Below are 22,017 nucleotides of genomic sequence, written 5' to 3'. Positions count from 1 at the left end.
TTAATTTAATGTCAACAAGTGGTCGCATTAATATGGCCAAGTACTATAGTTAATTACGCCATTTTTAGTTATTCTCAATGTTACTGAAGAATCAAAGAAGCGACTGAAAAGTGGATAAACTGTTCAAGGATCTGCAGTTTCATGAGCTTCTGGTTATGAAGTTTGATTACTTCGTGAACCACCTAACCCAGATCGTTCCCATCAGGACAAGTCTAACTTTGCCTTTCTTTTTCTTCCAGGCTCGTCAGCATGATATGATAGCAGGGTCCGAAGCGATCTCCCCTGAAAGATGAAGAATCCTTACGTCCTCGTGTGCTTCCTGCTGCTGGTGTCCCTGGCCTTGGGCTTGAGCCTGCAGGAGGACGACCTGGTGTTCGACGACGTCGGCGAGGAGAGCACCAGCACCGCAGCCACGGTGGTCAACAACCGGTGGTTCGACGAGCCGAGAACGAGCTGGCACGAGCAGAAACGGTTCCACGACATCAAGAGGCACCAGGTCGAGAGGCTCTGGGGCGTTCCCGATGTCGTCGTGCCGGTCGGCCACGCGCTCAAGCTGAGGATCCCACGGCAGGCGTTCACCGGATCCGTGGATTATTACGAGGTGAGAATCTACGGCTCTCTCGTATGTCCCCCAGCCGCACTGATCTGTATACGGGGTGTTAATTTTAACTCGAACACCTAAATTATTTCTACTATTGAAAGTAAGGCCTACTGTCCACTAAGTCTTGTCATAGATGCGTCAGCGTAGCGTACAACATGATGATTACGCTACACTTGAGTTTCTGTCCACTTCAGTGTATTGGAAGCGTATAGAAAACGTACAGAAATCTTGATTTTCCTCATTCGCAAAGATGTAGGGCGACGAAAAGGACGTTATCGCCTTATGTAATTATATTTGACAGCGTAAAAGTCGGATAAGTTATTTGGTTACATCTTTACATAGAAAGGAACATAAATGATCATGTATTTCATTCTTTTTATAGAATGAATACAAATACGTGCAAGAATTCGGTGCATTTGGTAGCTCCGTTAATAAAAAAACAAGACACTGAAATGCGATTTTGTGTTAGTCATGTACAAACATGGGTATCTTTTCTATTTTTTTTTATATTTCATAGGTAACTTGTCAACAATCTGTACGAATTTCACGCCCGACATATTTCACACTCGACACAGATGAAAATTGTGTGTCCTTCTGTACGCCCAGAGGCCGACATCGTTGATGACGCGCTTCATGCCGAACGCATGCAGGGACGAAAACGCGACGCTAAAGCATATGTGGACACACGTCCATTGTTTTACATTGGTCGCTACATGGAAGCGTACTGCAAGAGTCAAATGTGTATGAAGCGTCTATGACGAGACACCTTAGTGGACAGTAGGTCTAAGAAAAAATGACTAAATAGGATGTACATAGTTTTAAGGCATGCATTTGATACAAAAATTCTGTAAAGGTCATTTTAACGGGGTTTTCAAGGTCATCGTATTTTTCTTGCATATTAGCATGTATTTTTTATAACGCGATGTGGTTGTCGGCGTCAAGATGAGTTCAATGACCTACACCGCATGACCTTGAAGTGACCTCGAAGGCGAAGAAATCAGCTTCAGTTTGAAGAATGCAGAAGTAAATAAGCGTAATAAGAAGTAAAAAACATTTTATGTACATCCTATTTAGTCATTTTTTCTTACTTTCAAGAGTAGCGGAATAATTTCGGTGCTCGAGTTAAAATTAACACCCTGTACACTGGATACGGTATGGGGCTTCTAAGCATAGGAAGCTGCTGTGATCATAGGGGGGCTGCTGTCTTTGAGAATGAACCACATGCGATGCCTGACGAGCGTCCCTGGTACTAACTACATTCTACAGGAAGCTTATAGCTTTTCGAAGGCGTCTTTTCCTCTTTTTTGTTCGAGACATGGTAGAGTTGAGTTACACGTTTGAGAAATAAATATTTACACGTTTGAGTGAACAGATATTTACTCCGTCTATAGACGAGCTGACAGAAACTGTAGAAAAGCTCAGAGTTTACATCGCGAGACTTTTTCGTAAAGACAATATCTTAGTACATTTATTCCGGTGCATCCTTGGCTTAGAGAAACTGGATTTTGTTCCACTACGAGCTATGTAAAGAATTAACATGGAATTGAAATCAACACGACTACGTGTAGTACCAGGGACGCTCGTCAGGCATCGCATGTGGTTAATTCTCAAAGATAGCAGCCCCCTTATGATCACAGAGCCAACGAGCCTACACCGTATCCAGTATATACAGATCAGTGTCCAGCCGCTTTCCTCTCCTCCTCTCGACCCGACTGGACGCCGGCCAACAACCGCGGACGATCCTACACGTTCTTGAGGATTTATCTCCCCCGCCTACGTACCGGCCAATCGTTGTGTCCGCCTCGTATCCTTTGTTTTTAAACCTCCTCGCGCTGGGAAACAAATTCTCGTCCCGGTCGTCGTTATTCCTGTTAGCAACTCCTTTTAGATAGTTCTGCTATGTTGGATGAAACGAGAATTCTTGGGTTGGTATTTTTGAGGTTATAGGACGTATCATTATTGGGCTGGGGTAAGTTTGGTATAAGAGTATGTTAGGGTGTATGAGGGATAGAGAGAACGGATTGGTTCATTGGAACAATTCTTGGATTGCTACTTAGAAGGTTATAGGATGTTCATTCTTTCGCCGGGGATATTTGGAATTAAGGTATATCAGAGTATAGATGGGTAGAGTAGTCAGGTATAGAGGGATAGATAGAACAAGAATTCTGAGATTGGTACTTTGAGGTGTAATGGATGGGATACGCGAAATTAACGATATGAACTTGTAATTTATTCGTTACAGCGGTCGACACAAAGTGATTTTTGGAAATAGCATCTGCTTACTAAGGGAAGTGTCAGATGTTTTAAAGGTTTTGAAGGAAGGAGTGGGAAATAGGGTAGGTCATGGTTTGCATAAGTTCGGTGAAGGACACGTAAGCTAATGCTATCTAATGCTGGTTGCAGAACGGATGATTCAGTGTTTTTAGATACAGTCACAAAAATATTTACAGAGTACCTACTGTCGTTCAAGGGTTAGTACATTACAGAAGGTTGTAAGACGATCATTTGTGGCCGGGAAAGTTTGGAATAAGGGTATGTCAGGGATGTTCCAGTAGTGTTCGAAAGAGTTCCCGGTACTACCTCACTTAGCGCCAAAGCAGGATTACCGTGGAGGTTTTAGTGCGTAAAAATCTCACATTATCCCACCCCCTAGGGCACGGGTCGGCAAACTTTTAAGACGGAAGAGCCAAATCTGTCCCTTAAAACAATTTAAAAATTATTTCAGAGCTATAAATATATTTTTATAAATAAGGAGAATTTAAAGTAACGTTATAACAAGTTCTAATATTAATTATATCTTTATTAAATGAAGAAAAAATCTTAGAAAAATTGCTCTCATTGATTGTATTTTCATTTTTAATTGTACTTCAGAGTCACATGTAAGTAGGTACCCAAAGAGCCGCATTTGGCTCGGGAGCCGCAGTTTCCGACCCCTGCCCTAGGGGGCCAAGATGTCTTCAGAAGATTTTCCCCACGTAAAAAAAGGGTATATGAGAGGTAGATGGAACGAGGATTCTTGGGTTGGTACTTCGAAGGTTTTGGGACGATCACTTCTGGGCCGGGGAAGTCTGGAATGAGGGTATATCAAGGTATACGAGGGATAGATGGAACGAGAATTGTTGGATTGGTACTTTGGAGGCTGCAAAATGAATCATTTTTGCGCCGGGGAAGTTTGTAACGAGGGGAATCGATACTAAAGTGATTAGAATTTGGTGATTTTATTTCAGGATCGAAGCATTAGAAATTTATTTGATTGCACGTTATAATGTATTGCGTAAACAAGGTTAATATGCCAGGTCATTAATGAATTTACTGAAAATTTAACGTTTACTGAAAGTAGTACGAATAGTAGTGAATAGAGACAACTAAAAGATATAATTAATAAGTATGTACTTTTTCACCATTCGAATACGTGGATCTAAAATGGAATGGCCACAAAACAGATTACAAAGTTTGAAAAGTCAAAAAGCTATCTTTTTGTTTAAAGATTAGAATTTTTAGAACCAGTGCTTTGTTGTTGTGAATCCTTGAATTATAAGTAGTAAAAACAGCTCTCAGAAAATCTTTTACACTCCCTCTTTCCTGTTCACACTTTTCACTTCTATCTAGAAAACTTCTTCAATTACCTTAACAGGAAAGGTATTCTACATGGTACACTCCACGTACATAGTATACAACTCGCTGTTATTCTGCATTCTCTGGTGAACATTTGCATCTGAAGTATCTACCCTTGTTATTCGAGTTGAAAATTTATATTGTGTGTCTCAAAAAAGAAAGGTAAAAGTTTTACTTGCATGCAATCCTAGTACAACGCATCCTACTTTTAACAAAAAAAAGATAAAGCAGGTTACCTGGCTCTGTAATTCGTCGAATGATACGAGAACACAAAGGGGTTGACAAATTACAATGAATCGAAACGAACAAAACATCGTCGGAACATTAGAACTTTAACGATGTAGGTTATTTTAGGCTTGATTGGACGACGATATACTCGTAGACGCTTCTTTTTGCGGAAAGGCAGACCAGCCACAACAAGTAGTTCACTGCACCCTAATTTGTCGGATGTCAGGAGATGGGGCAGGAAGGGGGCCAGAAAATTCCGGGGTTCCGTTTCAAGCAAATTCTGGACTATCGCCAAATTTCATAGGTTGATCCTTGCCGGGCGGGGACGTACGTATTTCCCTGTCTTTCATTTGCCTCCTTTTGTCGGCGGTGCCAACATCGTCGCGGGAATCTATATTCGTGATTCAATTTCCCTTATCCGCCTCGCTCTTACACGCCCCGCGCCATCCGTTTATCCGGGAACTTGCTGCGTGCTGTGGAGCGCAATTGGGGGACGTAACTCGTGTAAATTTCAGACGGGCTTGCATATTGCTACTGGTGACTTCTGTGACCAATGAAAAAAACGGTTCGTGGATCGACGTAAAATTTCACTTTCGTGTGAAGACCATAGGGGAAATACATGACGTTTTTTTTTGTTGACTTTCTGACTTGCCATCTTTTGACTCAAAGAGGGTACTTTAACGTTTTATGTACTGACGGTACTTTGTAGTACCACTTATACAGTGTGGAGCAATAACTATGTTCACTTTGAATATTGCCGTTATTTGTAATAATATGAAAAAATGTTATATACAAAACTTACACAGTGTAGAGAGGGGCATATTGTGACACAAACATTTTCTGCGTGGGTGAAGGTATAGGGAAGATTTCAAGGTCATCTCTATTTTTTTTAATAGAATGCTATGTTTTTTTTTATCACGATGTGATAGCCGGTGTTCAGACGATTTCAGCGAGCTACCATTAAAGGTCATGCAAGGTCAAATGTGGTAGTAAAATAAATTTTCTTACATTACAGGAGAGGCTCGAAGTGGTGACCGTTTGCGTCAATGCAAAGTTGCAATCTTCGTATCGTTGCAACTTATTCTAGCACATAGCCAACGTTACCGGCAGACTCGCGCTCTGATTGGTCTGGGTTGTTCGTTAATATCTTGTTAACAAAGCCTCGGAGAACTTTTTCGCTAATAAAAAAGTTGTTTCAAATCACTCTAGCAATCACCCCTTTAAAGGACTTACAACTATTTTAGGACACCCTGTATTAAACTTGATGAAAGTTGTTTTCTATTGCATTTCACATACTCCTTTAAACTATAAATGCATAAAATCCGTACTCTAATAATAACGAAAGTAAAATAAATCGGGGGAGTGCGGTCCCGTGCTCTCGGCTACAGGAGTCATTAACACGTTCCGTGCCACAGTGAAAAAGGCCGTACGTAGCCAGACAATCTTTATGTCGTTCTTCAAGCCATAAGTTACCGAAAATGTGTGTCTTTTGTTAATAGAGGCTGTTGGTCTTGTTTTAAACTACAGTTCAACATTAAGACGATCCGTGCCATATGTACCACCGATGGTACACGTTAAATTTCCAATTCAGTCTGCATGTACCACCAGTGGTACATGTGGCACGGAACGTGTTAATAACGAAAATATGTGTGATTCTTTTTATCTCCACATACTTGCTCTCGCAACTGCGATCCAAGTCGATAAAACAGCGTCATCCCTTTAAAAATCCCTTTTTAAAAATCCCTTCATCCCCAAGAATTTCTCTTTTCTAACACGAAGTTCTTTTCGAAAATAGGTGTTCGATGCGAACGGAAGTCAGCTGCCACGATGGCTGTACTGGGACGACGCGGCGTCGACATTTATGGGCGTACCGTCGAAAAAGGACACGGGTAGTCACCATCTGAGCGTGAAGGCGATCGGAAAACACGGCGACACCGCGAAGGACCTGTTCATTGTGCAGGTAGTCCCTGAGAAACACGAGGAGCTGAAACACAGGGATGGAAAGGTGAGGTCCTTATCCTCCTCGGAGATAGCCCCGTCGTTAGCGGTAAAAACATTCCGTTTGGCAGCGATTCAAGCGTTCCCCGAGCGACCAACAGGTTACCTCCGGTTTCCCACTACGGGGATTAATCGCGGAGATTGGTAACCTGTTGTTGAACGCGATTCCGTTCCCACTGATGATCGAACTCTCGTGATCCTGGAGTGATATTGGAAAGTTGCTTTCCGTGAAATTCGGGACAGAATTATTGATCGCGATGAATAAGCAGGCTGACTAAAGGTATTTCATGAAATAGGCTCTAATAAGAGAAGTTACATAGATATTAAATTACTTTTGAAAAAATAATGGTCCTAGGTACTGGATCGTTTATGAAGTGAAATAAGGGTCATACCCCTGAAGAAGTTCATATCTGTCAGAAAAATGGCGTCGAAGTCCGCCATAAACAGCTCGGAAAATATGGATATAAGTTCGATATTAGTTAGAGCCTTGTAAGGGGATTTTTGAGACTATTATGAATACAGGGCGATAAAAAAAGTACGTAACATTTATGAAGAACTGGTTACTTATTCTACGGTGGGGGTTTACAAAGTTCTGAGAATTGTGTTATAAACTTTTTATTTTATAATTTCCGTTTAACTGTATGCACCTGTCCCAGCGTGAAACTAGTTTTTAAAAGCTGTTTAAAAAGAACTTTTTGAGAGTTTCTTTTATCCACTGCTTTACGGCTAGTTTTACGTCATTTAAGTCCTGAAACCGCATACCACGTAGAGGTTTTTTTTTTCAATTTTGGAAACAGATGATAGTCGCTAGGTGTCAGATCAAGCGAATAAGGTGGATGTGGGAGTAATTCCCAGCGCAGTTCGTCTAAAACTAATTTTGCAGAAAATAGTGGCTCTTTGAGAATTTATAGCAACTTCCATAGTTATAAAATTAACACTTAAAACACGTCTGTATTTGCCAAACGGCTAAATCATTCTGATCGCCATTAACTAACATTGTTGGAAAAACCTACCAGGATTTGTCTGTACGTAAAAGCATTAGTCATAACCCCTGCATTATTTAGCCAGATCGCAATGCCAAGAACTTTGTAAATACCCCTTGTAGACCCAGTCGATGTTAAAAAAAGCTGGAAGAATCCGTTTCTGATTAGTGTTTAGTTTTTACAAAGTGAACGTATACAAGGTGATACAGAAAAATGTAACACGTTCCTGTCTTCATCAGATAATAATTAAACTTTCATAGAATTCGGTTTCTGTTAAGGTAGCTCACGCGGTTAGTGCCGTATTTAGTTGGGGCTCCATATGGTGCTTTATACTTTTCATCAATTTTACCAATTTACTTTGAATGATTAATGTTTTGAACTACTTCAAAATACTGTAATGGAAAAAATGTATAAATAAGTGGAAAAAAAACAAAAATTTGTTTTTCTTATGGTAAACAAAATTTAATTTCTTTTTAATTGGAAGAAAAAATTGGAAAATTCGTCAAACAGACTACAGGAAAACAAGTCACGTTGACGGTCACAGCAGACATGCGTAGAAGATACTAATAAACGCATTGAAACCTTAGTTTGCATGCTTTGATCTTAATTTTTAGTTTTATTTAATCGTTAACATATGTTTTTCTTCCGTGACATCAGCCTCCGTATAAAAATCCATAACCACCTAATTTCTTATGAAAATGTCCTTTTTTGTAACTAAATAAGAAGTGATTAACTTCTGAGTATCACCTACAGTTCCATAAGGCTCGAGTTAAAGAATACTTTTTCTGTTTCTTTTTCAATAATTTTATCGTTGACCTTGCGATTTTTTGGTAACAATCGAAAGATGAAGCTTTTAAGAATGTTCTATTAAATCTTCAACTAAATTTGTAATTATTAAAAATTTGCGTGAGCCACTTAAAATGATTCTTTCTTTCCTCTATCATTTTGAATCAGCCTGTATTTTCGTCCACAGTCACGAGCGTTCCGCGGCTTTGTTAAAACCGTGGGAAGAAAGGTTCTTCGCGGATCTGAAAATTCATGAAGTAACCGGCCTAAGGATTCAATTCTTTCTTAATAGACTGATTCATCGGTCGGTTAAGAGGGTCCAGACAGGTCCGGTCGTCGTTAAATTCGGTTAGACCGACGGTGCTGTTAACGAAGCGATAAATCAATTAGCCCGCAAATCGGTCTCATTGCTTCGCTGGGCAAACAAGCGCGTCGCGTTCGACATTCGCGCTTCTCGGTGATCATTTTAACAGGAGTCCCAGGCGATTTTCGGATGCTCGGTTAATTAATTGGCCCTAATAATTCCCCTCGTTAAATCGACGAAAGAAGTTAATCTGTTTATCAGAACCGGGCTTTTGCAAACGTGTATCACACGGACTGGCTTCGTTAAACGGCCCGCATTCTAATAGCCGACGTAACAATTAACAGCCGATTGTGATTAAGTGCCCAATGAACATTTGATTCGATGGACGCATGCGAACGTAATTTACAATTTTTCAATTGGTGTACGAGCCGTTTAAGATTATCAAGATAGACGATTCGTGTGTTATATTATTGGCTTGTTTTTATTAGAGAATATGTCATTACTACTCTAGAACGTCCACGCCGGCGACCTCACCAAATGAAGAAAGTATATTGAACGAAGATCTTTTTATTATAAACTTCGAAATATCTTTTATATTTTTATTTACTTTCTCTAAATTCTTTTTTCTGAACTGTTCATTTATATTTAAAATATTTAGATTTTATTCTGGCTCGCCCGCGATCCCACGGTGTCACATAACCTCAAAAAATGCATAAATTGGGCAGAATTTTATTCGAATAATACACAGTGAAAAGCAGCAGTATCTAACTGTGTCGTTCTGAGCTTTAAACAGTTAATGAGATTAAATAATTGCTCGGCAAATGTCGATTCATTCATAAAGAAGTATTATTTTATTTTAAAAATCGAAATTTCCACGGTTAAACAATTAAAAATGACGAAATACTTTTTTTATTTTTTATTCGTTATTCGAAACTTTTTATCTACGGTTTGTTTCACGAAAGAAGACGCCTAGGAGGTAGGCCTTCCTCGGCGCGTGGCCTGGCGAGGCAAGACGAACCCCGAGGGCTCTTCTTTCGAAAAACAGACCATAGATTGGTTTAAGAAAAATGGAATTTGAATTAGAAACGCCATTTCGTGAAACAATTTCAGTAGTTTATTCTGTTCATACTTCCGTAAGACAGTGATAATTAACAAACCTCAAACATTTGTCGGAGTTATTTAACAAAAATGACAAAATCATAATCACAATCATAAAAAGATACACATAAATACACATAAAAATTGTGAAAGTAGATCACAGATAGATTTAAACGGCATCAGGTGAGAATTGATTTAAAAAATTCATCGTTAACCCTCCGTGACCGCCGTTACTTTTACTGCTTCCGTCACCTCCTTGGGTCTTCTATGCCCAGACCTACTTTATTTTATTTTATGGACGTCCCAAAATCTGAAAACGCGCCATAAAAAAACTGGTGAGGTCACGGAGGGTTAAAGTGCCACGATTCATTCGCATGTATATTCCTGAACGAAATGAACACACTAATCAAACACATATCTAAGGACCTGTACGCAATACTGAATATAATTTACAATTTAAGAAAGCGTCGGAGAACTTTCTCGCTAAGGAAAAAGTTGTTTCAGATCACCCAAGGAATCACCCCTTCCAAAGATTTACAACTATTTTAGGACACCCTGCATAATGAATACATATAAAAATATATATAATATATATAAATTCGAAATCGCCCAATTTGCAACTTGCGACTTCTTCAAAAAATTCATCGGAATTTTACTACAAAAGTCGCACAAGTTGCGATAAATCTCCCAATCTGGCAACATTGTGTGTATCTACAATGAATCTTCTAGTGTTCCATCGTTCGAATACTTTCGTCGAATACTCACCTCAGTTACCAGGTGAAACAAAATCAAACTCCACGTCTTAGCACGTTCAGAGCCAACTCAAACTGTCGAATGAAAGGATACCAAATGCGGCGAAAGAAACAGGGATGGGACTCGACGAAAAATTCCCGTGAATGAGAAAAATCGAAGGAAGAAAAACGTGGAAAGAGGGTTTTATTCGAGTCGCGTGCGAGCCTGTTCTGGTACACAGAGCGCTAACAAAGCCCGCGGCCGCGTTCACTACGATTGCATCGGTATGCCGCATTTAAATCCTGCGAAGAAATTAGTTTCGTAGACGGCGCTGATTGATACCAATTGATAGAGCCGTGGTCTGCGTCATCCTCCCCCTGCGCGCGTACACACGGCCTTAATTCCACGAGTTTTCGCACGCTGAACACAGCTAGGCTATTGGACACACACACACGGCCGCTTGAAACGAAAAAACATCATCGCTTCTGATTTCAGACGCACTGCAACGAGGGAGAGGACCAGACGCTTCTCTCGGTTCTGCTCGATGCCAGGTTCGACAACCTCCCGCCGTCCACGCGAGTCAATACCATCGACAATCTGGCTGGATTCTTGGGACTTCATCTGGTACGGTATAATTAAACGATTCTCCGCTGATATCCTTCCGGTGTTTAACCCACCGACGTATTGTCAGCGACCGTCTTGCGTGATTTTACGTGAACCACTGCAATCACGGTCACTGACATTCTTATTAATCCAGTCTTCACGGTTTCAATGTTCACAAGTTTGGATTCACATGCTGATTCCTACCGAAATTGAATGTTCTGATAAATTTTGTACTGACCCACATTTGTTAACCCTTATCCGTCCCTCATTTTCCCAACATAATTTTGTCCATCAGTGTCAAATTGGCACAGGGGTAACAAAATTATGTAACGAAGAGAAAAATAGTTAATTTGCAAATTCTTTAAAATAAAAGTCACAGAGCCTCGGCTGAATTTGCTTGTGTGTGATAGAATAACATCATTTCTTAGGAGAAAAATCTGTCAAATTATCTGTAATATCTGCTAAAGGGCAATGCACACTGAAGTTGTAATAATCAATAATAATTGCAATTAGAAAGTTGTTTTAACTATGATTATTAGAAATGGACTTATTTCACATTCAAAAAAAATATTTTTGCGATAACATTTTATAGTTAAAATTCTTTGATTACTTTATCAAGAAATCGTGCTCCATTGAATGTATGATTATAAATATAAAAAGAGGATATCCATATCTTACTAAAATTACCATTAACTCATTTTTTTCCAAAAGTGGACTTATACCACTTTAAAAAAAAAAAACGGCTCATATACAGAGTGACAAAAAAAAAGGTCTGATACTTATAGGCCTTATATGTAGTGCACACTGTGAGGAATAAAAAATGTCTAATCAACGTAGGCCATAAAAGCAATCCTTTCTCTGTAAAATCAACTTTTATTATTTATTAGCGTTCCATATCATCAGAAAGAATATTTGAAAATGTACGTCTATCTATGCTTCGCAGATGTGAAATGTGTGTAGCAATGGAACATGTTGGACATCAAATATGAATAATTGTACTTTCATAAACTGCGTTTATGAAGTGTCTAAATTCAATGGGTTGCAAAAGGAACCAGTTATGATATGGAACAGTAACAAATAATAAAAGTTGATTTTACAGAGAAAGGATTGCTTTTAGGGCCTACGGTCATTAGACATTTTTTATTCCTCTGGGTAAGCACTATAAGGCTTACAAGTATCGGACCTTTTTTTTTGTCACCCTGTATACAATGTGTTTTCTCACGATAAATAATTAACTACCCAGTCAGCCAAACCTGCAAAGCCAAATTGTGTCCAATGCCTGTTATATTGTTATGGTTACAAGTTTGATGCAAGATTTGCTAGAAACAAATTGCGCGCACATTGGCAGCAACATATGCAGTAAATTGGCTTGCGCAAACCTTGTTCCGTTTTTGCCCTCAATTTGACATAGGTCATGTTGCAAGACTTTCTGCCAATTTGCTTTACCATTTTGTCAGCTGGCGTTGCCTGCCAAGTCAAATGCGGAAACAGATGGCTATGGTGTTTCCGACAACTTTTGTCATATATTACTGGCAATTTACTCAAAACACAACTGGTTATCAGGGTAGTGTCACAGTACACCGTTTCCTACTGTTTGAATGTCACTTAAAGAAGTTTCGTATTACCGACCATCAAGAAATATTCCAAATATTAATTCCAACTGTTAATACCTTTTTCTTCCTCGATCCTTACATCATTCTCAATCCCATCGCCCAGGTATAGTACAATGAAAATCGATTATCCGGTCGAGAAAGCAAGAAAAATTGGAGATATCAAGATCCTCGTGTACTGTGACTTAATAATAGAAGCTTCTCGCGTTCTGCTTGTGCATAAAGGTCGAAGGTTCACGCGGAGGTGGAAAGCCTCGCATGTCAATGAGAGACGACGAGGAGGTGGATGTCGAGAATAACGCCGCTTCCTTTCTGTCTCTCCCCCCCCCCCCCCCTCCGTTCCCTCTGCCCCGGAAGGGGCACCGCGATTAAATTAATTAAGAATTCCCGTCGACGGAGTAAAAAAGTGCCGGGTCTCAAAGGCGTCCAATTTATGCCCGCCGGTACGAAAAGAAGTTCCACGCTGGTATACGTTTTAAGTTGAACATTCACTGCATTATGTCGGGGGGGCTCGCGATGCACCTTTCCGCGCCTCCGCCTCCGTTCCCCTTGGTAACGTCGTAAAGTTCCATCTCATAAAGAAACTACGGATTCGCTCGGAGAACTTTATCAAATATTCCTCGTCGAGTCAGCGTTACTTTACTCGCACGCGGAATTGGGACGCCTCAACAATTCCTCGTATTTCGCCCGATTAAAGTTCCTCCTCGGATCGTCGGCGTTAATTAGCGAATCAGGGAGAAGGAACGCGAAAGCGGGAGCGGAAAAATTACCGGGCGCTCAACTCGGAAAGAAGTATTTGTTCGCGGATCATTCGTTTTTTTTTTTAATTCGGACGTTTTCTGTTGGAGGTTAAATACGTACGGCGTTTTTCATGGGCGGAGAAGACTTCGATGCTTGGTCATAGAGATCCATCCGTTTGTCTCCATCTTGGTTCTTTGGGCTATAGAGTATTCCCTCGATTGAGTTTGGATTATTTATTTGTTTTACAAGCATTCGGAAATGAGTATTTTTCCGTGTCCTTTCGAATCAGTTTTTGAATACCAGTGTTGGATCCTTCGGTACAGGGTTTGTCCCAAAAGTTTCCGAATTGAAGTTAACCTTCATCGGGATAGAATGGAGAACAGCGTCAGGCACTCAGTACAGAATAGCTGAACTGAACAATTCTAAAATATTTGACTTTCTTGTAATTCCGTTCATTTATTTAGTAAAATAGTAACTTTTAACGGTTTATTGTATATATTATTACATTTTTCAATATGAAATAATAAAAGAGCACCAAACGTTCTTCTATCCGGATGAAGATTGAAACAGCAATTTTTTTTGCTTTTATCATAAATTATTGAAAATATGTAGTTTCCTTTTGAAGTGATGTATTGTTCATGGTAATTGTACAAACACTGGAAGTAACTCTGATAATTCTTCTTCATGATGACGGAGAACATAGTTGTCGATAATTATAATAAATTGATTAATAGGAATTTGTTTAAAGTAGCTGAATTAGACGAATACGGTGGATAATCAAAGTGTGACACACCTTTTGAGACGTAAATGTTTTGCAAACTTGTGAAGCCAAAAGTTTCGACCATAGTCGTTTCCGCCATCTTGAAGACGAATTATCAGGGCCATTTTCAGAGTTTCTATAATTATTGTGAACAGTGTATCTCTTTAAAAGAAAACTATTTTTAATATTCGATGATGAAGATTATCATCATTTTACGGAATACTGTTGTTTCAATTTCAGTTCGGAAACTTACGGGACAGTCCGTGTCTAAGGTCGCTAAACGTCACTTTAGGGAACCATATTATGCATCTGTAAAATCTGTAACCTTCCTCGCTCCTTTGATTCTGTTTTCACCATTCATCAGAAGCTTTTGGACACACACGATCGAGGCATGTGCCCTAAAAATTGAATAGAGAAACTCATTTCATTCGAATAATTGATTCGGTTACGTAAATTTAATTTCCTCCGTCAAGTCGATTGAGTTACGTCGCCCGAATTTTTTCTCCTGGTCGCTGCGTGTCATCAAAATTCTACTTTCCACATGATTAAAATGGTTAAGTTAATCATCGAGACCGGGGACTGGACGCTGTATTTCCGAGCCATATCCTTATGTTCCGCCAATATTTGTATTTCAGAGCGCGTTCTCGATGCATCCGCAAAGCGCCAAGGAGAACTTCAACGTGGACTCCACGGTGATACTCAGCGGGCCTGGGAACGTAAAACACCGTAAAGAGAAACACCTAACCGCGATACAGTGGCAGGTGAGTCCTTTGACTTATTGTTTGGTAATCCTAATCGAATTGTCCCGCTTCACTCTGCAGGGTAAGGCACCTGACTCGACGAATTCAAATTACTCGTAAATTACTTACTTCAGGGAGGACATACGTTAAAGTAATTATTTCATTTCTACATGGTTCACCCATAATGTTTTGAAGGTGACCTTGATTTTTTAAATGGAATACCCTATATTTCTCTGCGGAAATTAAATGAGCATTAAAAACTGAGTAAATAAATTCTAAGGAATAATAGGTCCGAAGTGGGTATTTACTGATATATTTACATTGAAAGTTTGATGATAAAAGGTGTTCGAACTGTTGATTGCTGATATACAGGCGTGTTTGACAAATACTACATACAACTTTTCTAGTGTACTGCTGTAGATTTTTATACTTGCAATAATGATAATTCTTAGTTGCTTTCCGGAGTTGTCGATGGCTCAATAAAATTCAATGAAACACCTTTTACGTTAAAATTTGCATTGTAAATATTTCAATAAGCACCCTCTTTAGACCTATTACATTTTACACCTCAGTACTTATTTTCTTACTTTTTAATGCTTATTTAATTCTCGTAAAGAAATATACGGTGTTCCCTTTTAAAGCATCAAGGTGACCTTTAAAGTTTTACGCACAAACAATATAGAAAAAAAAAAACTATATTTTACGTATGTCCTCCCTGAAACCATGCAACTTTTGTGTGAAACATTTTTTTAAATCATGTGAAATCATCGAGTTAAGTGCCTAACCTTACATACAGTGATAAAAGAAATGTTTAAGAATTACACCAAAGAAGTCTCAATTTTCGTTCGATAGAAATTCCATGCAATAAATTGACAAAATTAATTGGCAAACCAGGTTGGCTGCGAGGGTCATTTATGGAGGCATCAGACGGATTTGGTGAAGCGATTGCGGGAACAAGCGAAGGACGGCACTTTGGCCGAGGTGATGCAGCTTCCGGTACTGCTGTGGCGCGTGAAAACGGAATCGAGCTCGTTGTTGAGGAACCGGAGGGAAGCCGGCTCCGGGGACTACAATAGTCCGGACGACTACGGCGGTTACGAGGATTACGAAGGCGAGTACGACGAGGATGGTGGCGAAGACGGCGATGACTCGCAAGTGCAGCCGACATTCGTGCCGGATACGAACGCCCCGAGGGGAAACCTCGGCCCGGAACATCCTCATAGGCATCATCACGGAGAGGAATCTGTCGATCGGAATGTGAGTGTATTTTCGGAAACGGAAGCTGGGAGATTGTTCTTGCTTGTAGAAACTGAATATTACATATCGAAGCAGGGGGTTCGAACTTAAATGAGCCCTTGAATGCATTAATGGTTATATGGCGCAAGATGTTAAAATTGACAGAACTTTACAGTGGTCCAAGGTAAATGTGATACGATTGAAAGAAGAATAGGTTGAATATATTTATTATAGCGAAATATATATAACGCTTATGACAATGGATTTTTAATTTAACACTCTGACACAACCTGCTACTACACTATAGATTTTTAATAGAACTATGTGACACAACCTACTGCCAGTACACACGTTTATAACGCCGGGCAGTAATTAGCTATTTTTTGAAAGTTATTTTCATGGTTCAATTTATTGGAGTACCTTTAACAGTATAGAAATTCTCATAATTTCGCTCTCAAGTAAAAGACGACACTAAGTGTCTCAGTAGTCCTTTGTTAGGCGAAGCCTTATAATTTACCGATTACACGTGTTGGACTACATACACTTAATTCTAGTTCAGATAACACACTAGAGGTAACGTATTTGAATTTCACAATAGCAGTTAAAAGTTACAAATTGACTTACGCCGTTCCACGTTTCCTAAATTTATAGATGCAATCAAATCTGAGAACAATCGTGTTAAATGTTGATTCTAACTCGTTCTAAAATATTTATTCTATATATTTACTTTATAACAAGAGTTCAAAATTGTACGTATGTGATACATGCCGTTGTGTAAAGAAATTAGATAAGATTATGTAACAACGTGTGGTATTTGTTTATCTAGACCGAAGAGATCGACGATCTTGTACCGGGCGTGAGTCAAGCGAAGACAGTGGAGAACGAACCGAGCAGAGCCACCACCACGGATGCACCGACGGTAAGTATCAGTAACAAGAATCTACTCGCGTGATGTCACATCACCGACCTCGTGTCCGAAAAGACAGAAACTATACGTAATCGTCTAGCTAAAAAAAAACCGGCTTTCGTTGGAAGTTCTTATTTCTGTCCTTCCATTTTCCGCCATGCAAATTGCTTAAGGGAGTCGTTGCGCTTGAAATACTTAGTCGTAGCTGTGGGTTACTGCGTGTTCAATGGCGGCCTATGCGATTTCCGCGCCGTTTTAGACGGTATCGATCGATGTATAGCAAAAGAGTCGGTCCCCCATCCCTCTGTATACCTATCGATGGGGAAACGAAAGCCCGAGGCGACCGAGAGATACCACTACTATTTACCATCTCTGTCGTCGTCGTCGTCTGCCCTACGCTCTACCCTTCGTAATTGTAACTAACCAAGTTTTTCGTGCCGTACATCGCATCTACTAACGATTTCGCAGACAACAACCACTGAACTTACATCACCACCATCATCAACAACCCCAACAACAACCAACACCACGACGGCAAGCTCAACAACAACCTCAACTACAACCACCCAACAAGCACCGTCATCAACGGCCACTAGTACAACACCTAGCACAACTACGACTACAACAATAGCCGATATAACGACAGCTAGCGTCGTCGTCACGACCACGATCGCGGTGTCGACCGAAACGTCGAGACCACCACTACCGGATACGACCACCGAGGCCATCACGGAGAATACCAGACACACGGAGAACGAATCCATAAACGTCTCGACCGTCACTATCCCAGTAACCACGATCCCACCCTTGGTGACCCCTCATTCTAGCACGACCGGACCGGCCACGACCACCGTCGAGAGAACTGAAACGGATGTAACCGGTGGTACCGTGAATGTCACCACGGAGGAGGTAATGCTTCAATGCTTCGTGCTTTTCATTTGTATTATAGTCCATGCTGCCGCAATTATAGTCTCGATTACACCAGTCTCTTGCTTTGCCAACGGATAGGTCGTCGCGCGAAACCCCCCCCGTCCCGAAACCGGCCGCCTACCCTAGAACGCGCGAAGAATCGTTTGCGCAAGCTTCTGCTTCTTTTGTACGCGTGCTTTTTTTATTGTTCATCGGTGCGTTTCAATTGTCTATGTACAGAGCAGACTATCGAGGACACGTGGCCAGATGGTCCACAGCAAGGTGTACGCGCTGGTTAGTGTACTAGGAAAGTGGAAGTAGAAAAGACTTTTGTGTCTTATAAGCAATCTGAGGTATATGTTAATTCTAGCGCATAACATGTGTAATAAGATGAAGTAGCGAATGTGTGGTCTTCATGATATAAGGAAAAAGTGTTGCGAGGAAAGAAGACGAAGCGACGAAGCTCACGATTCTTGGTGTATCCTAGTGATCATTTCGTAATGTTCTTCTCACTACCATCATGATCACAGACCGTTCCCCTTTATTGGCGTATAATGCACCGAGATGTTGTCAGTGTTTTCTTAGTTTTAAAGTATCTTCTTTCTGCCTCCAGCCAACGGAACAGTCGACGGGACCTTCAACAAAACAGACTGTTACCATAATACCCACCACAGTACCCGTAAACAACAGCATGTTCGGAAACACCACCCCCACCAGTACTCTGCTACCGATATACTACATGAACACTACCACGACACCCATGACAACAATGACGCCAATGTGGCTATCACCAAACACCACAACCACTACTGCGTACACCACAATGGCTCCAACTACCACAAGTACTACTACTACCACAACCACCACCACTACCACCGCCCCGTCAACGACCAGCGGTACCACTGAACCACCCAGAGTTAACACGGAAAGCATAGAGTACGGAGTTCGCAACTTCCCACCTAGACAGGATAGGAGGCTGAAGAAAATACCGGTGACCGCTGGTAAACCGTTGAGCTACGTCATACCAGCTGATACATTCAGTGATTTCGAGGATGGTGATACCAGAAGATTGAGATTGAGCCTGTACCTACAAGGCACGCCCTTGAAGAGCACGCATTGGCTGCAGTTTAATCAGAACACGCAGGAGGTTTATGGATTGTAAGCATTGGTTCTTGTTCTTTGAGAAACGATTTTCTATTACTTAATTTTAAGATATAATTCTATACGATAATAAGAGAGCATTATGATTGTTGTATTCTTGCTTATAAGATAAGACAGTTTCGCGTTTCTCTTTCCCAGACCACTGGAGAAGGATATCTCCACATGGACCTACGAGTTAGTAGCTTCTGATAGCGAGGGATTAAATGTGACTGACCGGCTGGACATCCACGTACAACAGCACAAACTCAGTCGCAGTGTCAATCACGAGTTCAGTATTTACCTGAGAATCGACAAACGCACGGAATTCCCCACGGACTTAGACTGGGAGCTGAAGGTATATATGACCTTCTGTAAAGGTTGTATTCAATTTTAACACGCTTTACGTTTTAGGTAATTCGAAGTTTGGCCGAAGTGTATGGCGACAGTGATACCAGACACATCACTGTTCGATCGGTTGACATCGTTCGCGAGCAAGCTATCTTCACTTGGACTAATGACAGCCTGCCCAGAAGCAGCGAGTGCCCCAAAGAATATATCAATGATCTCTTACGTGTAAGTGTCTTGTTTTTCTCATTAAAAATGAAATTCTTTGACTTATTTCTAACGCTGTGGTCTGCTCTTTAGGTCCTGCTAGATAGAAATGGCGATCCTAGCCCTGCACTAACGAAAGCTCTTCTCCCTGAGATCAGAGTGAAACGAGTGCTCCAACAGGGAATTGGGCAATGCGAGGACATGAATCGCCCAGAGCCACCTAAAGTCTCTACTCAAGAGCCAAAGTCTAACTTCCCGCCAGTGCCGAGGAACCAAGTGGACCTTGTCAATGCCACAGTTGGCCAATTACTCGTGTTCAAAGTGCCAGAAGTACGTTCACCGTGTTCTCTGTTTTTCTGGGACTTTATTTGATTAAGGAAAGTGAAACATATGGTGATGATGATTGTTTCAGGACACCTTCTATGACGCTGAAGATGGTCCAGCTCGGAATTTGCGAATGTCCCTTCTGACTATCGACCGCAACCCGATTCCAGCCCACGAATGGTTACAGTTCGATAGCAAGAACCAAGAATTCTACGGTGTTCCTATGCGCAGCGACGTCGGGCGCAAAGAATACCAGTTGGTTGTCACTGACAAAGAAGACGCAAGCGCTACGGATGGTCTAGTCGTGGTCGTCCACCCTGCGCCGGTCATGTATCACACGGTAGAATTCTCAATGACCTTGGACATTCCTTATGATTCGTTTGCTCACTCCGCCCTGCAAAAGCGTAACTTCATCGAGAAGCTGCGCGATCTCTATCAAGACAGGGACACCAGTGCGATCTCCTTGTACAGCATATCCAATGGCAGTACAGTGATTACTTGGCACAACAGAACCTTACCCACGTCGTACTGTGCTCACGAGGAAGTGAGCAGATTGCGATCAGTGTTGGTAAAGAGTGATAACGCTCGTCGATCCGTGACTGACGAGGTTCTGGAGATCATGGGTGCCAAGTTCCCGGTGAAACAGATCACTGTCATCCCGATGGGTATCTGTCTCGGTGAATTGACCGACGTTCATTCGCCAGACAATCACGTACCACCGGTGGATGATTCCACCTCGGTTGGAGCGTTCCATGATGACTATCTTATCACATTCGTCCTGCCTGCTATAATCATCGCCGCGATGCTGATTCTAGCGGGCATCATCGCCTGCGTGCTGTACAGACGAAGAAGAAGCGGGAAGATGAGCGTTAGCGAGCAGGATGACGAGAGACAGAGCTTCCGGAGCAAGGGAATACCAGTGATCTTCCAAGACGAACTGGATGAGAAACCAGATCCAGGTAAATACCGTATGTTGATTTTTTTTTATTACTATTTACTAACATTTACAATTGCATTCACAAACATCGGTATTGTTTATCGTTCCGTTTGTTCGTTTCAGGCAACAAGTCGCCAGTTATTCTCAAGGAAGAGAAACCACCCCTACCACCACCTGAGTATCAGAAAACTGAGGACGGAGCGGACGTGCCTATGTTACCAAAGGAGAATTCAGAGGAACCCTATCAACCGCCCCCGCCGTTCGCCACGAACCGCGACACCAATCGTCAGAACCGCCCCAAACCCACTCCAACGTACAGGAAACCGCCCCCATACGTGCCCCCCTAACAAAATACGGTCCACTCCCCCACGCGCAAATATATGCTAGCGATGCTCGGAGACTCCCCAATACACACGCAAAACCAAAATAATTATCAGACGAAACCTGAGGCTGCCGGTAACGTCGACAGCTGTGGACCTCTGGACGTATACAGCAATTTGTAAAGCTTTCGTTCGTCCGGTATGATCGAGTATCATATATACATATATATATACATATTCATTGACGACAACTCGCTGAAAAAAATCGCGCGCGCACTTTTTACTTACATTAACCATATAATATATACACACACGCAACACACACATACATCTACACAAACATACGCTCGTTCGTCGCTGTTCATTCGTGCTAATTGTATTTAAGAAAAACCCGACGGGGTCTTCGATATTTTTTCTTTTTTTTTTCTCCCTTTTTTTTTGTATACGTTTTTCGTTTTTGAAACCGATGTACTTTACCGACCGTTGATATTTCACGGGAACTTTTTCTAGGGAGTATGGGATACAAATCACGCGTTGCCTTTCGTAACGAATTCAAACTGTAGAAGAGACGAAGGATTCACTGCTCCGACTCCGGGATTAAGCGGATTTAGGTTTTAGGTTTTACTGGTAGATCACATCGATATGGTGAATTCATTCATCTTCGGGGACAGCAACGATACTCGTTAAATATTTCAGTAATCAGTGCCATTTTTGTAAGCAATAAGGGTATCCCGCTACGAGCGTACGACCCAAAAAGGTTCGACGACTCCGCGCAGTTACTTGTTAAACAGTCTCCAAGTATCAAGGACTATCGACTTAACGAATCTTCTTATCGTACAACGTACCTACAACGTGTAACACTGCCAGTTGATTAAAAGGAAAACAAAAAAGAA

The 22,017-nt window shown here is 41.2% G+C and overlaps 1 protein-coding gene across 1 annotated transcript; it reads left to right on the top strand.

Annotated features, from left to right (window-relative positions):
* The first annotated feature begins 289 nt into the window (after nt 1-289).
* Nucleotides 290-21,444, top strand: LOC107194690 (dystroglycan-like). The gene is made up of 13 exons (XM_015584350.1): nt 290-601; nt 6,240-6,449; nt 10,841-10,969; nt 14,695-14,820; nt 15,694-16,056; nt 16,862-16,954; nt 17,411-17,851; nt 18,465-19,009; nt 19,151-19,346; nt 19,403-19,564; nt 19,637-19,873; nt 19,956-20,826; nt 20,928-21,444. The coding sequence occupies exons 1-13, from the start codon at nt 290-292 to the stop codon at nt 21,149-21,151; spliced, it is 3,909 nt and encodes a 1,302-aa protein (XP_015439836.1). The 3' UTR covers nt 21,152-21,444.
* Nucleotides 21,445-22,017: the final 573 nt, after the last annotated feature.

Source organism: Dufourea novaeangliae, unplaced genomic scaffold (genome assembly GCF_001272555.1).
Source record: "Dufourea novaeangliae isolate 0120121106 unplaced genomic scaffold, ASM127255v1 scaffold8, whole genome shotgun sequence".
In the NCBI taxonomy this organism is placed as follows: Eukaryota; Metazoa; Arthropoda; class Insecta; order Hymenoptera; family Halictidae; genus Dufourea; species Dufourea novaeangliae.
The sequence above is the reverse complement of the archived record's forward strand: the minus strand, read 5'-3'. Positions and strand labels throughout refer to the sequence as shown.

Excerpts from the sequence above, each read along its gene's own strand:
- LOC107194690 (XM_015584350.1), top strand. The coding sequence starts at position 290 with ATGAAGAATCCTTACGTCCTCGTGTGCTTCCTGCTGCTGGTGTCCCTG. Across the intron at positions 17,852-18,464 it reads TGAATGTCACCACGGAGGAG|CCAACGGAACAGTCGACGGG; the intron begins GTAATGCTTCAA and ends TTCTGCCTCCAG. Across the intron at positions 19,874-19,955 it reads TCGTGTTCAAAGTGCCAGAA|GACACCTTCTATGACGCTGA; the intron begins GTACGTTCACCG and ends TGATTGTTTCAG.